The sequence below is a fragment of the Trachypithecus francoisi genome, unplaced genomic scaffold, assembly GCF_009764315.1.
Source record: "Trachypithecus francoisi isolate TF-2019V2 unplaced genomic scaffold, Tfra_2.0 Lachesis_group2, whole genome shotgun sequence".
Lineage (NCBI taxonomy): Eukaryota > Metazoa > Chordata > Mammalia > Primates > Cercopithecidae > Trachypithecus > Trachypithecus francoisi.
This window is the reverse complement of record NW_022681465.1, coordinates 157,884,739-157,901,456: the sequence shown is the minus strand read 5'-3', so window position 1 is coordinate 157,901,456 and position 16,718 is coordinate 157,884,739. Positions and strand designations below refer to the sequence as shown.

General features: G+C 42.7%; 1 protein-coding gene across 4 annotated transcripts in view; it reads right to left on the bottom strand.

The window, feature by feature from the left end:
- The window catches only part of CDKL3 (cyclin dependent kinase like 3), a 71,364-nt gene extending 57,701 nt beyond the window's left edge, over window positions 1–13,663 (bottom strand). For all 4 annotated transcript variants that reach the window (XR_004430063.1, XM_033181202.1, XM_033181200.1 and 1 more), the window contains exons 1-3: window positions 13,182–13,663; window positions 12,559–12,744; window positions 6,024–6,218 (exon numbers count right to left, since the gene is read on the bottom strand). Coding sequence is in view for 3 of the 4 variants with exons in the window: in XM_033181202.1 (XP_033037093.1) it covers window positions 6,024–6,218; window positions 12,559–12,723 (360 nt within the window). In the remaining variant the exon portion in view is untranslated. The remainder of the gene's footprint in view (window positions 1–6,023; window positions 6,219–12,558; window positions 12,745–13,181) is intronic.
- Window positions 13,664–16,718: the final 3,055 nt, after the last annotated feature.

Sequence of the window (16,718 nt, the reverse complement as noted above, 5' to 3'; positions counted from 1 at the left end):
GGAACCACCACTTACTCCATAAATCAAGCCAGAAACCAAGGGCATTTTTCTCCCTCCCCACACTCCTGTAACCTATCTACTGCTCTTCCTAGTTCAGGTCTCCTCAGCTGTCTCACAAAAGTAATACACAAGTCTATCAGTTGGTCTCCCTGAATTCACATTCGTGCTCTCCAATTCAGTCTCCACAATGAAGTCACAGAACTATTTTAAAATCAGATGCGTGATCGTGTCACTTATTTTTTTTTTTTTTTTTTTTTTTGAGATGGAGTCTCGCTTTGTCACCAGGCTGTAGTGCAGTGGCGCAATCTCGCCTCGCTGTAACCTCTGGCTCCCGGGTTCAAGCTATTCTCCTGCCTCCGTCTCCTGAGTAGCTAGGACTACAGGACTACAGGCACGTGCCACAATGCCCAGTTAATTATTGTATTTTTAGTAGAGATGGGGTTTCACCACGTTGGCCAGAATGGTCTCGTTCTCCTGACCTGGTGATCCGCCTGCCTCAGCCTCCCAAAGTGTTGGCATTACAGGAGTGAGCCACTGTGCCAGGCCTGATCATGTCACTTCTTTGCTTCAAGGATTCCTCATCCTGCAGGATAAATTTTAAACTCCCTAAAATGGCTTATAAGGCCTTGTGAGATTTGGCCCCTACTTATCCTCTTAACCTCCTTTCCCTAGCCTATAGAATATTAGTTTCCCGATTTGCCAGGGTTTGTGTAATCTCTGTGCATTTGTTGATGCTGCTCCAACTGCCTGGCCAAGTCAGCTATTTCCTCAGGACTCAGCTTGTATGTTAGTACTAGATGCTCCTTCTACATGTTCACATCAATCTGCACTTTCCCCTTCATAGCATCTGTCATGCAGTACTGTTAACTGCCTGTTTACTTGTCTGAAACCCCCACTAAACCATAAGCTCCGTGAGGGCAAGATGCACATCTGTCTTGTTCAATTAATATCCCGTGTTCAGTACAGTGCCTAGAACAAAGAAGGCATTTACAAATTTTATCAAATGAATTACAGAAGCACATACTCATCACCTGTAAAGTATCACAGCAGAAGTAGAAATGTCTCAGTGACAGAAATCCGGGATCTTTCCTTGTTTATACAACTTACTACCATAAATCTTTGAGACTGGCTCTTGTTCTGACTCAATCTCCCTCCATAAATAGCCAAAAAATTAATTTAGGGTAAGCCTTTCTAATTGAGCCACTTTAAAGTTGTCATCTGTCAAAATATATAAATCCTTTTTTACTACCACAATTTTCATTGAGTGCCTACTATATGCCAGGCACTATTCCAAGACCTAAGGATATAATGTGAACAAAAATAGACATTAAAAAGCACATTAAGGCCGGGCGCGGTGGCTCAAGCCTGTAATCCCAGCACTTTGGGAGGCCGAGACGGGCGGATCATGGGGTCAGGAGATCGAGACCATCCTGGCTGACACGGTGAAACCTCGTCTCTACTAAAAAAAAAAAAAAATACAAAAACTAGCCGGGCGAGGTGGCGGGCACCTGTAGTCCCAGCTACTCAGGAGGCTGAGGCAGGAGAATGGCAGGAACCCGGGAGGCGGAGCTTGCAGTGAGCTGAGATCCGGCCACTGCACTCCAGCCCGGGCGACAGAGCGAGACTCTACCTCAAAAAAAAAAAAAAAAAAGCACATTAAGATACCGCTTCAGGGGCCGGGCATGGTGGCTCACGCCTGTAATCTCAGCACTTTGGGAGGCCAAGGCAGGTAGATCATTAGCTCAGGAGATCAACACCATCCTGGCCAACATGGTGAAACCCCGTCTCTACTAAAAGTCCAAAAATTAGCCGGGCATGGTGGCATGTGCCTGTAGTCCCAGCTACTCAGGAGGTTGAGGCAGGAGAATTGCCTGAACCCGGGAGGCGGAGGTTGCAGCAAGCCAACATTGTGCCATTGCACTCCAGCCTGGGTGACAGAAGGAGACTCTGTCTCAAAAAAAAAAAAAAAAAATTTTTTTTAATTAAAAAATGTCACCGGGCGCAGTGGCTTCACACCTATAATCCCAACACTGTGGGAGGCTGAGGCAGGCAGATCACCTGAGGTCGGGAGTTTGAGACCAACCTGACCAACATGGAGAAACCCCATCTCTATTAAAACTACAAAATCAGCTGGGCCGTGGTGGCACATGCCTGTAATCTCAGCTACTCGGAAGCTGAGGCAGGAGAATCGCTTGAACCCAGGAGATGGAGGTTGTGGTAAGCCGAGATTGCGCCATTGCACTCTAGCCTGGACAACAAGAGTGAAACTACATGTCAAAAACAAAAAAAAAATCATCTGAAATTTGGAAATATTAAGAAAAGAAAGTTTTAGCAGGGCTTGGGGGCATGCACCAGTAGTCCCAGCTACTCGGGAGCCTTAGTTGGGAGGATTACTAGTTCAAGGCTACAGTGAGCTATGATTGCACCACTGTACTCCAGCCTGGGCAACAGACTGAAACCTCATCTCTTAAAAAATATCTATATACACCAGGCATGGTGGCTCACGCCTGTAATCCCAGCACTTAGGGAGGCCGAGGTGGGAGGATCACTTGAGGTCAGGAGTTCAAGACCAGCCTGGCCAAAGTGGTGAAACCCCATCTCTACTAAAAATACAAAAATTAGCCAGATGTGGTGGCGCATGCCTGTAGTCCCAGTTACTCGGGAGGCTGAGGTAGGAGAATCGCTTGAACCTGGGAGGCAAAGGTTGCAGTGAGCCAAGATTGCGCCACTGCACTCCAGTCTAGGTTACAGAGTGAGACTCCATCTCAAAAATAAATAAATAAATAAATAAAAATAAATAATATCTAGTCTAAAGAGCCACTTCACTCATGGCTGCCCTAATTCTCAAAGGTAATTAGCCTTACAACATTCTGTGAGGTAAGGGACAGGGATAATTTTACTCCAGGTTCCAGATAAGAACAAGAGAATAAAAGAATGTGGGTACTTCTGTCTAGGCCTCCTTCTCTGCTGTTCTCCAACACTCCACAGATCTCTTCCATGCTTGGTAATGAGAACTAGCTCTTATTTTTTCCTTCCATTTCTGGGAGAATGATCTATTCTTACCTCTTCAACCACAGTCTCTAAGAGGAAGATTCTCAAATCTGTATATTCAGTTCTGAAAACTTCCAAAGTCATGATATAATTGGTTAGCCACTATTTTTACTTAGAAATTCTCACTATCCCTTAAAATACATTAATATATCTTAATGCAATTCCCACTTCTAAATTCAGTTATTGACAATGGCACTTCTGCTCTCCAATTAAAAATACGGTAATACTACTAAAAACACAAAAATTGTCCTGGCGTGATGGCTCATGCCTGTAATCCCAGCACTTTGGGATGTGGCAGGCGGATCACGAGGTCAGAAGTTCAAGATCAGCCTGACCAACATGGTGAAACTCCGTCTCTACTAAAAATACAAAAATTAGCCGGGCATGGTGGCACACACCTGTAATCCCAGTTACTCGGGAGGCTGAGGCAGGAGAATCACTTGAATCCAGGAGGTGGAGGTTGCAGTGAGATCACGCCATTGCACTCCAGCCTGGGCGACAGAGCAAGACTCCATCTCAAACTAAACTGAACTAAACTAAACTAAAAATACAAAAATTAGCCAGGCCTGGTGGCAGGAACCTGCAATCCCAGCTACTCGGGAGGCTGAAGCTGGAAGAAATGCTTGAACCCGGAAGGCAGAAATTGCAGTGAGCCGAGATCCTGCCATTGTACTCCAACCTGGGCAACAGAGAGAGACTCCGTCTCGAAAAAAATACTGTAATAACCTCTGATTTCACCCTTTGTTTTCATCTCTCTCATACTTAATTAGTTCCCAAGTCCTGTGATTTTCCTTTTGAAATATTTCTATCCTATCCCTCTGCCATCCTTCCTCTCCTTCCCATTGCCACTATCTTAGTCCAAACCGTTACCACCCACACATCTAGACTGTCACAACAGTTTCCCGCCTGATCTCTCTGGGTCTCTATCTACTCATATCTTCTACTCTTGTTAAAATAAAATTAGATTTTGTTTTCATCCAGTCACAGCAATGCTCAAGAACCTTCAATGGGCTGGGTGGGGTGGCATGTGCCTGTAATCCTAGTAACTTGGGAGGCTGCGGCAGGAGGATCACTTGAGCCCAGAAGTTGGAGACTGCAGTGAGCTATGATCATGCTATTGCACTCCCATCTGGGCAACAAAGCAAGACCCTGTCTCAAGAAAAACAAACAAACAAAAAACAACAAAATCTTCAATAGTTTCCCAGGATCCTCAGGAAAGAGTCCACCCTCCTGTGGATAAATTTCAAGGTTCTGGAAAATCTCTCCCCTGGGAACCTGTGTAATCTTATCTTCCTCTACCTGTTGTTCCCTGTAACCTGACTTAATAGTACTCTCTAAAGTCCCCCACTCTGGTCTACTTCTATTTTCACAATGGTACCCCACCTGAATGCATTTTCTTCTCTATTCCAACAAAATCCTAGCTACAGTTCAAAATTCTACTTATTTCAGTTTTACCTCATCTTGGAAGTCTTCTACTGTCAGTTTAGCCCAGACTGATATCTCCTTTTATTCAAGAAACATTTTTAGAGTCTAATATAGACAAGGCTCTAAAAAGATACAAAGATAACACAGCTATTCTTGACTCCCTACCAGCTTTCTTTTTCCTTTTCTTTCCTTAACACAACTATCAATTTTCCTGACTCCAAACCAGCTTGCTATATTTATTTATTTTACTTACTTACTTACAGGATCTTGCTCTGTCAACCAGGATGGAGTGGTGTGATCATAGCTCACTGCAGCCTTGACCTCCCAGGCTCAAACAATCCTCCCACCTCGGCCTCACAAGTAGCTGGGAGTACAGTATCGTGCCACAATGCCTGATGCCCAGCTAATTTATTTTTTATTTTTAGTAGAGACAAGGTCTTGGCTATGTTGCCCAGGCTGGGCTTGAACTTTTGAGCTCAAGTGATCATCCTGCCTCAGCCTCTCAAAATACTGAGATTAGAGGTGTGAGCTACTATGGCCAGCCTACCAGCACTATCTACTGAGCATTTAAAATGTGCCTGACACAGTTTAAATGCTTTATACTTAGTACCTAATTTGATCTTTTAAAAAATCTGTGCCAGGTGACCTGTAATCCAGCATTTCAGGAGGCTGAGGCGGGCAGATCACTTGAGCCCAGGAGTTTGAGACCAGCCTGGGTAACATGGTGAAATCCCATCTCTACAAAAAATTAGCCAGGTGTGGTGGTTGATAGAGGAGGAGCACCATCATCTCGGACAAACACCAAGATGTTTTAAGGAGAGACGGGAGAATTGCTTGAACCCGGGAGGCAGAGGTTGCGGTGAGCCGAAATTGTGCCATTGTACTCCAGCCTGGGCAACAAAAACAAAACATCTCAAAAACAAAACAAACAAACAAATAAAAAACCTGCTGAGCCAAAAGCTTACAAGCCAATGCTAAAGTCAACACTAAAAATCAGAATAGCTGTGATCTTTCCTCTTCCTTGATTTTTCATAAGTTAAATGACAAGGCTTCACACAGCTCAGCCACTTTATATCTCCTTTCTTCCCCTAACGGCTTCCACATTTACTTGCTATTTCCCTGGCCTGATTTCCAGTTCCCAACGCGAAACCTTCTTTTTTTTTTTTTTTTTGAGGTGGAGTCTCGCTAAACCTCCCTTTATATGAGCAACTCTCCATTAAGCCACAGACCTGACTTCCAATGCTTTAACATACTTTCTCTAATAATAGTACCCCAGCTGACTACTGATTCTACTAAACATAATTATTGATACTGCCTTTACCATCCCATACTTGGTCTGCCTTATAGTTGCAATTACTGAGTGCTCAATATTTTTTGGTTCTGCAACCAAAAGGTAGTGCTCCCTATTCCCTATCCCCATTTTCAGGATGTCTATTATTATTGTATAGAAAAATACTGTTAGCCACCTTCATAAAAATAAAACAATGTATAAGGAGCACTTATGATTCATATTCATCCTACAAATTGGCTTATTCTGAAGCACTTACATTATTACTGTGAAGATAGTCAATTGCTCGAAGGATCTGGAAGAGGTATTTTCTAAGTCGTTTACTCTCTAGTCCATGACAATAATGTTGTAACTCATCTAATACTGTGTGGTCAATAAATTCAAATACCAAATGAATTTTCTTTTTCTGTCTAAAAACTTCAATCAGATTGACCAGGTTTTCATGATGAAATTGCTAGTGACAAAAGAAAAACACAAATTTTTAATTATTTCAAGCCTAACAATTTGTACATATAACATGTATAAATTTTGAAAAGAAACAGGAATATTCTTAGCTTTGTTCCATACATTTCTTTTTCCTTTCCTTTTCTTTTTCTTTTTTTTATTTTGAGATGGAGTCTTGCTCTGTCGCCAGGCTGGAGTGCAGTGGCACAATCTTGGCTCAGTGCAACCTCCGCCATCCCATTTCAAGCAATCCTCCTGCCTCAGCCTCCTGAACAGCTGGGATTACAAGCGTGCACCACCATGCCCAGCTCATTTTTGTACTTTTAGTGGAAACAGGGTTTCACCATGTCGGCCAGGCTGGTCTCGAACTCCTGACCTCAGGTGATCCTCCTGCCTCAGCCTCCTAAAATCCTGGAATTGCAGGTGTGTGCCATCATGCCCAGCCTATGTTCCATGCATTTCAATTGAAATTTTTCAACCAATGTGCTTCCATTCCTATTTTAAGAAAATTTTAATCCATTTTATAATCAATATTTATAGGACAAAGTGAGATATATTACTTTATTTCAAGTTGGTATTTGGTTGCTTATTAAAATAATTTAATGTACTATAACAGTATTCTGTTAAGAGATATCCTGCTATTTTTAAGCTTGGTTTGTGGTTAAATTTAACACCCAAAATTTAAAAGGCCCTTATGTTTTCAAATGGGCATGGATTTCAACACGATTAAGTATGTGATCTGAATTTATATAAATTAATTATTCTCTTATTTTATTTTATTTTATTTATTTATTTTTTTTTTTGAGACGGAGTCTCGCTCTCGCCCGGGCTGGAGTGCAGTGGCCGGATCTCAGCTCACTGCAAGCTCCGCCTCCCGGGTTTACGCCATTCTCCTGCCTCAGCCTCCGGAGTAGCTGGGAATACAGGCGCCCGCCACCTCGCCCGGCTAGTTTTTTGTATTTTTCAGTAGAGACGGGGTTTCACCGTGTTAGCCAGGATGGTCTCAATCTCCTGACCTTGTGATCCGCCCATCTCGGCCTCCCAAAGTGCTGGGATTACAGGCTTGAGCCACCGCACCCGGCCTATTCTCTAATTTTAATCCTAAACTCTAGAAAGTAAACCATAAATTCTAGGGGGCATCATAAATTCATTAGACTATAACAAAAGAACATCAAAATATATACAAAATCTTCAGATATGTGAACTACCAATTTATAACCACAGAAACTTTACATAAATATATAATTATTTGTGGGTAAACGCTTTTTCGTTGTCTTTACTCTTCTATTAAACAACTAACCACCTTTTTAGACTGGTAACAATTATTGCTAAAATAATTTTAAAATGTAAATGATGTCCATGTATCAGCTTAGGAAACAAATGAGATTTAATATTGTATGCTACTTATTCTATTTTTCATCACAGTGACTTAATTATAATCAATTCTGAAATATGTAACCATTTTGTTCAAACTATCAAGAATATGTGTTCATTTAGCTAAGAATGAAGGGTTTTTTTTTGTTTTGTTTTGTTTTTTTAAGAGAAAGAATCTTGCTATATTGCCAGGCCGGTCTTGAACTCCTGGCCTCAAGTGATCTTCCTGCCTCAGCCTCCCAAGTTGCTAGGACTATAGGCATGAGCCACTGTTCCTAGCTCTAGAAAACTATACCTTTACAAAAATATATTTGCCTTTATTCCAATAACACAATGTCAATTTTTCTACTTCTCTGTAACTAATGAAGAGATTAAAGTCCTTAAAACATGACTAGAGAAAAACATCCAAAATATAACACCAGATTCCTTTCCTTTTTGCTCCAAATTTCCCTGCTTGGCAAGATGCCAGAGTGCTGCAGCAATAGCACACTGGCAGCAGTGAAAAGAATTGACTGCTGGCTGGGCATGGTGGTGCACGCCTATAATCCCAGCACTTTGGGAGGCTGAGGCGAGCAAATCACGTGAGATCAGGAGTTCGAGACCAGCCTGGGCAACATGGTGAAACCCCGTCTCCACTAAAAATACAAAAATTAGCACGGCGTGGTGATGGGCACCTGCAATCCCAGCTACTAGAGAGATTAAGAGAGGAAAATCGCTTGAACCCAGGAGATGGAGGTTGCAGTAAGCCGAGATCGTGCCATCGCACTCCAGCCTGGGCGACAAGAGTGAAACTCCATCTCAAAAAAAAAAGGAATTGACTGCTTTTGGACACTACAGTATTAATCCTCTACTTAAGGAAAATTACTGGTTTCCTGTCCAGTCTTTATTTTAAAGGCAAAAGCAGTGAAAGTAGGGAAAGGGTAATATGAATAAGCATTGTAGAAGATTCATTCAGGGATGAGGAAATAGGTACAGTACTTACTCAGATAAACTGTGAAATGAAATTCCTAGAAATGCTCTAGTACGCCTCTTCAAGTTGTTTTTCTCCATTCCTAGACAACTTTTCTACAGATATTCTCACTAATTACCTGAACTGCAATTTATTTAATGAAATTCTAGCACAAAAATTTAGTTTGGGCTGCGCGCAGTGACTCACTTCTATAATCCCAGAACTTTGGGAGACCAAGGCAGGTGGATCACCTGAGGTTGGGAGTTCAAGACCAGCCTGACCAACATGGAGAAACCCTGTCTCTACTAAAAATACAAAATTAGCTCGGCATGCTGGTCCACGCCTGTAATCCCAGCTACTCGGGAGGCTGAGGCAGGAGAATCGCTTGAACCCAGGAGGCAGAGGCTGCGGTGAGTTGAGATTGCGCCATTGCACTCCAGCCTGGGCAACAAGAGTGAAACTCTGTCTCCAAAAAAAAAAAGGTAATTTGAATTAAGTCACTATGACAAGATTTTTAGACTAAGAATATTAACTACTCCAAGAAATCTCTCTAGTGGAATTAGATTACATCAAATTTAAAATCCTATAAAAAGCCAATGAGAGCCAGGTGCAGTGGCTCACACCTGTAATCCCAGCACTTTGGGAGGCTGAGGTGGGCGGATCACATGAGGCAAGGAGTTCGAAACCAGCCTGGGCAACAGGGCGAAACCCCATCTCTACTAAAAATACAAAAATTAGCCGTGCACGGTCGTACATGCCTGTAATTCCAGCTACTTGGAGGCTGAGGCATGAGAATTGTTTGAACCTGGGAGGCAGAGGTTGCAGTGAGCCAAGATCATGCCACTGCACTGCAGCCTGGGCGACAGAGTAAGACTGTCTCAAAACAACAACAACAACAACAACAACAACAACAACAAAAAGCCAATGACAAGAGTTAGGGTATCTCAAAATTATCTGCATAACAGTTGTTACAGTAAAATACATACTCAAGTTCATCTCTGTATTGTCACATACTGGTTAGTTTTACAAAATGATTAAGTAGAAAAAAAATAATCAGTTTAATTGCAATAGTTGAAGAGCAAGAGATACTGCCTTGGGGGAAAAAATCTCCTTCTAATCAGATTTTCATTCACAGTACACAATGCCTTATTTATAGTATTATTACGTTTTAGGTCATCAGGACAGGAACTGATATCTTTCACAAAATCATAACATCTTTACTAAATTTTCATTGTCTAGAAACAGAGCTGTTCTATTTATTTATTTATTTGTTTGAGACGGAATCTTGCTCTGCTGCCCAGGCTTGAGTGCAGTGGCGTAGTCTTGGCTCACTGAAACCTCCATTTCCCAGGTTCAAGTGATTCTCCTGCCTCAGCCTCTTGTTTAGCTGGGATTACAGGCAGCTGCTACCATGGCCGGCTGATTTTTTTTTTTTTTTTTTTTTTTTTGAGACAGAGTCTTACTCTGTCAGCCGGACTGGAGTGCAGTGGCGTGATGTCAGCTCACTGCAACCTCCTTCTCCCGGGTTTAAGCAATTCTCCTACCTCAGCCTCCCAAGTAGCTGGGACTACAGGCGCACACTGCCATGTCCAGCTAATTTTTTTGTATTTTAGTAGAGACGGTTTCATCGTGTTGCACAGGCTGGTCTCAAACTCCTGAGCTCAGGCAATCTGCCCGCCTCGGCCTCCCAAAGTGCTAGGATTACTGGTGTGAGCCACAGCGTAGAGCCATTCTAATAATCCACAGACGCCTAAAATATTTCTGCAAATTAGGCCAGGCACAGTGGCTCATGCCTGTAATCCTAGCTGTTTCACAGATTCAAGACAGGAAGATCACTTAAGCCAAGAAGATGGAGGCTACAGTGAGCTATGATCATGCCACTGCGCTGCAGCCTGGGCAACAGAGTGAAACTCCATTTCTAAAAAAAAAGAGAAAGTAAGCAAATTGATCCATCATATCTCATAAAGACTTACAAAGAAAGAAGAAAATATTATTTTTGTATCAGATAAAGACAAACAAGAACATCTGTGGCATATAAAACAGCTATACTATATCGTCAAGATCATAAACCTTAAAGGATGTAAATAAATTCCAATAAATAGAATATATACTTATTTAAATATTTTTTTTTTTTTTTTTTTTTTTTTTTGAGACGGAGTCTCGCTCTGCCGCCCAGGCTGGAGTGCAGTGGCCGGATCTCAGCTCACTGCAAGCTCCGCCTCCTGGGTTTAGGCCATTCTCCTGCCTCAGCCTCCCGAGTAGCTGGGACTACAGGCGCCCGCCACGTCGCCCGGCTAGTTTTTTGTATTCTTTAGTAGAGACAGGGTTTCACGGTGTTAGCCAGGATGGTCTCGATCTCCTGACCTCGTGATCCGCCCGTCTCAGCCTCCCAAAGTGCTGGGATTACAGGCTTGAGCCACCGCGCCCGGCCTAAATATTTTTTAAATCATTAGTTTTCTACCCAGACCCCAAGGAATGTTAATGCTCCTTTCTCCACACTCCTCAGTTGTTTCCTCTGGGTTGAACCGTCACACTTACATAGGATTCTATCTTGTTCCCTAATCTCTCCTGATACTGTTCCTCATTTCTAAAAGCCTACTGGTCATCTTTATTTAAATGTACTCCTGTCAGCTCAAATTCAACATTTCTAAAATCAAAGTAGTTCCCAAACCATGTCTCTTTTGAGTCTTTCGTATTTCTATCAATTGTAGCAATCACTGAACCTCAAAGAGACCTTTGACTCTATACTTTTTCTATAGTCTTCTATAGTCTTTCTATAGTCTTTACACTCTTTCATGTCTTTTTTTTTGAGATGAAGTCTCACTCTGTTGCCCAGGTTAGAGTGCAGTGGTGTGATCTTGGCTCACTGCAACCTCCACCTTCTGGGTTCGAGCGATTCTCATGCCTCAGCCTCCTAAGTAGCTGGGATTACAGGGGCGTGACACTATGCCTGGCAAATTTTTTTTTTTTTTAATTTTTAGTAGAGACAGGGTTTCACTTTGTTGTCCAGGATGGTCTTGAACCCCTGACCTCAGGTGATCCACCCACCTCGGCCTCCCAAAGTGCTGGGACTACAGGCGTGAGCCACTGCACCCGGCCTCACGTCCTTTTTTTACAATATAGCATGTTCTAACTTTACTTTCCATTCACATTGCTGCATTTTAGCAAGGGCCCTCAAACATTTCCCAAAATTCCTGAATTGAACTCCTTACAGACCTATTTTTACTCTTAGTCCTCCAATCTATTCTGCACAATAGGGGTAGATTAAAATTTACAACATTTCTTTACACTGAATTCAAAACCTTCACTGACTTTCCACCTCTTACAAAATCAAGTTTTTGACTCCTTAGCCTAAAAGACTTTAAAATCTACTTCCAATTTACTGTTCTAATATACCTCTTTCCAATTCTGCTCAGAAAACTCTACAGGCAAATGTCTTTGCTCTTTGTCCTTTCCACTTTGCCCTTTATCCTTTGTCCTTCTTTAGTCTCTTTTATGTTGTTCCTCTAACCTAGAACACAACAGCTTCTCCCTCTTATCTAAACCTTCCACATCCTTCAAAGCCAAATTCATGTCCCAGTTCCTCAGAAAAACTTTCCCTACCAGGGAAAGGACTTTGTGTTGATTCCTTGGCATTTATTATGAGCCACTTTTTATTCAGTATGATTTTTTATATACTCTCCTTTCTGATTAAATTATAGAAGTCTTTAAGGGCAGGAACTACCTTTCACCTCCTTATAGTCTCAGTACCTAGCACCATGCCTTGCACAAAGCAGAAATTTTTATTATTATACTTGAATATTTCTGAATAATTATTAAACAATATTGGCATAGCTTTTGTTACATACCCCAAAACACATATATCTTGTATCACCATAAAATTACAAAAAGTAGACAAGATAGCGTATTACACTTGTTTCTACATAATATGAATCAGTACACGTGTGAACTAAAATATTTTTATGCAATTTTTTATTCCATAATAATTTTTCTTTTGACTTAGATGATTAAGGCAAAAGAAGCAAACCTTCAGAAACTTTATTTCTCTCATCGCAATTTTGTTGATTGATTGTTCTGGTCTCTCATAAAATATCTTAATGGCCACTATCTGCCCAGTATTCTTATGTTTACATTTCATGACTGTTCCGTAACTTCCCTCTCCTACTTTTCCAAGGGTTTCATACATCTCCATTTTCAAGCTGGGCTTTTACTACTTTATAGAAATAAAGAAAGAAAATGGAAAATGTTAAACGTTTATACTTTTATTTATTCAAACTAGATAATGCATATCCACAATAAACCCATAGTTTCAAATATAGAGACATTACCAAAAAAAAAAAAAAAGGAATCTTTTCCACTGAGCCTTTTTGTCTTTGGGAACCAAAGACTGCTTGAGTAAGGTGTCCTTCTGAGGCTCCAACTTTCACCAGAACTTACGGGTACTCCTGCTGTTTCGGTCACGCCCATCAACACTGAGATTACTTCACTATAAGTCACCATCCATCAAGCATGGAGTCCCCACACTTCCTGTCATGTTCCTGTCAAATAGGTTCCCGCACTACTGCAGTCGCCCACTTATCATGCCCAAGGTCCTAAAAAAAAAGCCTGGTCCCGCCCGCAACTCAAACCAGACTTCCTAGGATGCCGGACCGGCGTCACGCCCCACGTCTCGCTGTCGACTTTATCCAAAGAGCCGCCGCCGCCTCAGCCCATTCTGTGGTCCCGCTGGCCTGGTTCTGCGTAGTTCCGGTAGGGCTACGGAACACTGATACTACTTTGTTGCTTAGCCCCGCAAGGATCCGGCCACTCGCTACCATGGAAACGCCGGCAGAGTTGCAGCGTTCTAGCCCTCGTGCGCAAGACCGGAACATGGGCAGGGTCCTGACCCGGAAGGGGAAGTGAGAAGAAACGGAAACCTGCTCTGGGTAAGCACAGGGTGGAAGAGTGCTGCGCTTGGGAATGGGGGAGGGGAGTAGAGATCGCTGTCACAGCTGAGCCTCCTCACAACGTTGCTTTTGAATGGGGATAGGGAGGGTCCGCCTTTTTTTGTTGTTTGCTTTTTTGAGATAGTTGTGCAGTGGCGCCGATCTCAGCTCACTGGAACCTCCTTCTCCCGGGTTGAAGTGACTTTCCTGCCTCATCCTCCCGAGAAGCTGGGATTACAGGCGTGCGCCACCACGCCTGGCTTTGTATTTTTAGTAGAGACTGGGTTTCTACTATGTTGGCCAGGCTGGTCTCGAATTTCTGACCTCAGGTGATCCGCCTGCCTCAGGCTTTCAAAGTGCTGGGATTACACGCGTAAGCCACCGCGCCGGGTCAAGATGGTTCTTAAATCAAAAACTTGATCACCTGCCATATGCCTTTAAATTTTTTCCAACTGCTAGTAATCTTTTTTAAAGAAAAAAACCTCCCTCACCACGTGTCAAACTCTAGGAAAACAAGTAATTCGAAGGGTTTCACCATATACAAGAGCACAGAAATAAAGGCCAGTGCTGCTTAAGTAGACATAGAGTTCAGCTGGAGTGACAGCCCCTCATGAATAACCACCAAATCACTAGAGCAAGTGCCTAGGGAGTGCTTTCTTTATTGAATAGGGCTTTGCTTTTTTCTATAAAATGAGTTAAATGTAAAAAGCGAAATCTGGCCATGCTTCCGCTAAATAAGAGGAAAGGTATTACTTAATAAATTCTAGTCCGGTGTGTCCCGCCCCAGCATGCATATTTAAATCACACCTGGAGAGCTTTTAGAAAGCAACTCCCAACCCCTACATCCACACCCCTGCCCAAACACCAGAGAGCCTGATTTAATTGAGATAGGGTAAATAAATTAGTATTTTTGAAGCTTCTCAAGTTTTCTATGCTGCTACAGTTTATATTGAGAGAAAGGAGAAGTGGTCATCGTTTTCATTGATCACTCAAAATATTCAGAATTGTCTTTTATTTGAAAGTTATTCAGCAGGACGCGGTGGCTCACGCCTGTAATCTGAACACTTTGGGAGGCCAAGGCGGGCAGATCACGAGGTCAAGAGATGGAGACCATCCTGGCTAACACGGTGAAACCCCGTCTCTACTAAAAAATACAAAAACTTAGCCGGGCGTGGTGGCGGGCGCCTGTAGTCCCAGCTACTCAGGAGGCTGAGGCAGGAGAATGGTGTGAATCTGGGAGGCGGAGCTTGCAGTGAGCGGAGATGGCCCCACTGCACTCCAGCCTGGGTGACAGAGTGAGACTCCGTCTCAAAAAAAAAAAAAAAAAAAGAGAAAGTTACTCAACCACAATATAAAACACCTTCTATAAATAAGAATGTCATAGTAAATCTTATAGTGGGTTCAAACTTGGTGTAAGCATATTATTTGCTGTGGGCTAAATATTTGCAAGGAGGCTGTGCACAGTAGCTCACACCTGTAATCCAAGGGAGGCCAAGGTGGGCAAATCACTTGAGCCCAGAAGTTCCAGACCAGCCTGAGCAACAGGGCAAAACCCCATCTCTACAAAAAATTAGTCAGGCGTGGTGGTGCACACCTGTGGTCCCAGATACTTGGGCAGCTGAAGAACTGCTTGAGCCTGGAAGGTCAAGGCTGCAGTGAGCCCTCTTCACACCACTGCACTCCAGCCTGGGTGACAGAGCAAGACTCTGTCTCAAAAAATAAAAAAAAATTGCCCAGGACAAAGATGAACCAAACTGAGTCCCTGCCCTCAATGAACTCATAATCCAGAGCTACAGAATTGATAACAGCATACAATTAATAGCTTTAAAATTATTCCTTCTACAAGTAGGTTATGGCAGGCCTGGTTAACCAGAACGGCCAGTGATTCTTGCTAATATACAGCTGTAAGACTTTATGATGCACATTCACTGAATTAGTTAAAAGTGTTAATTCATTTTGGAAAATAATAAACTGTTTCCAAAACAATTATAAATCCCTGTAGTCACTGAATTCCTAACCTCCATTGCCTCCAGTTCCCATCAGGACTTTGTTGGTGTGTCAGGAGGACTCAGCACTTTTGTATCCATTCTTCAGCTCAACAGGGAAAGGGAGGTAGGAGGAGGACCTCAGCATTGCCCTAATCTTGCCCATAGTTCCATGGAACCAGAAAGGGTTAACTTTTCCCACTTTCCTTGTATCTCCCTTTCTTCAAACCCCAAATTCTGTCTCTGCTTTCGGTGACTGCCTAGACTGATAAATTATAAGGGTTTTTTGGTTGTTGCAGGGTTTGAGACAGGGTCTCAGTGGCATGATGATGGCTCACTGCAGCTCAACTGATTCTTCTGCCTCAGCCTCCTGAGTTGCTGGGGCTACTCGTGTGCGCCACCATGCCTGACTAATTTTACTTTTTGTAGAGACAGGATCTCCTATGTGGCCAAGCTGGTCTTCAACTCCTGGCCTCCCAAAGTGTTAGGATTACAGGCATGAGCTAATAATGCCCCAGCTCATGAGGAACATTTTTAAGATACAGTTTTTATTTACCATTTTTCTCCATGTAACCCTACCTTTGTGTCTTCCTCCTTTGCTATTGGAAGGGTTAGGACTGCAATGGCAGAAAAGCAAAAACATTAAGAATATTCAGCTTTTAACTTAGAAAACACATTGTGAACGTCTAACAGGACCTATCAGGAGCCAGGCCTGGCTAACCTGATCACCAAGGCAGTCACTGGAAGCAGAGAGAATTCAGGGTTTGAAGAAAGAGGTACAAGGAAAATCGGAAAAATTAACTCTGCTTCCACGGAACTAGGGACAAGGTTGAGGGAATGCTAAGGTCCTCATTCCACCCTCCCTTTACCTGTTGAACTGAACAATTCCCCAAATGGATACAAAAGTACTCAGAGTCCTTAGTATAACAAAGTCCTGAAGGTAGGAATTAAAAGCAATAGAGGGAAGGACAGTGACTACAAAAAATATTCAAGGTCTGTGGGAGGTCAACACCTCTGGACCCCCTGGTGGTGGGGGGCACGTCTCGCCCATTTGCACCTTTCTTGCTAGTGTAAAAACCCTGAAGTTGTCTCAGGCTAGATACATAACCCTCACTCATGTCTGCCGGAGCTCTCCCCCAGATATGAATCATATTTGTAGGTTTCTTTGACAACCAACCACTCATTGATATGCTTGGAAGACTGCACCCCCACATTCTTAAAAATACAATGGTACTCCCCCCCATAGGCAAGTCCCCGGACTCTGACACATATCTTCA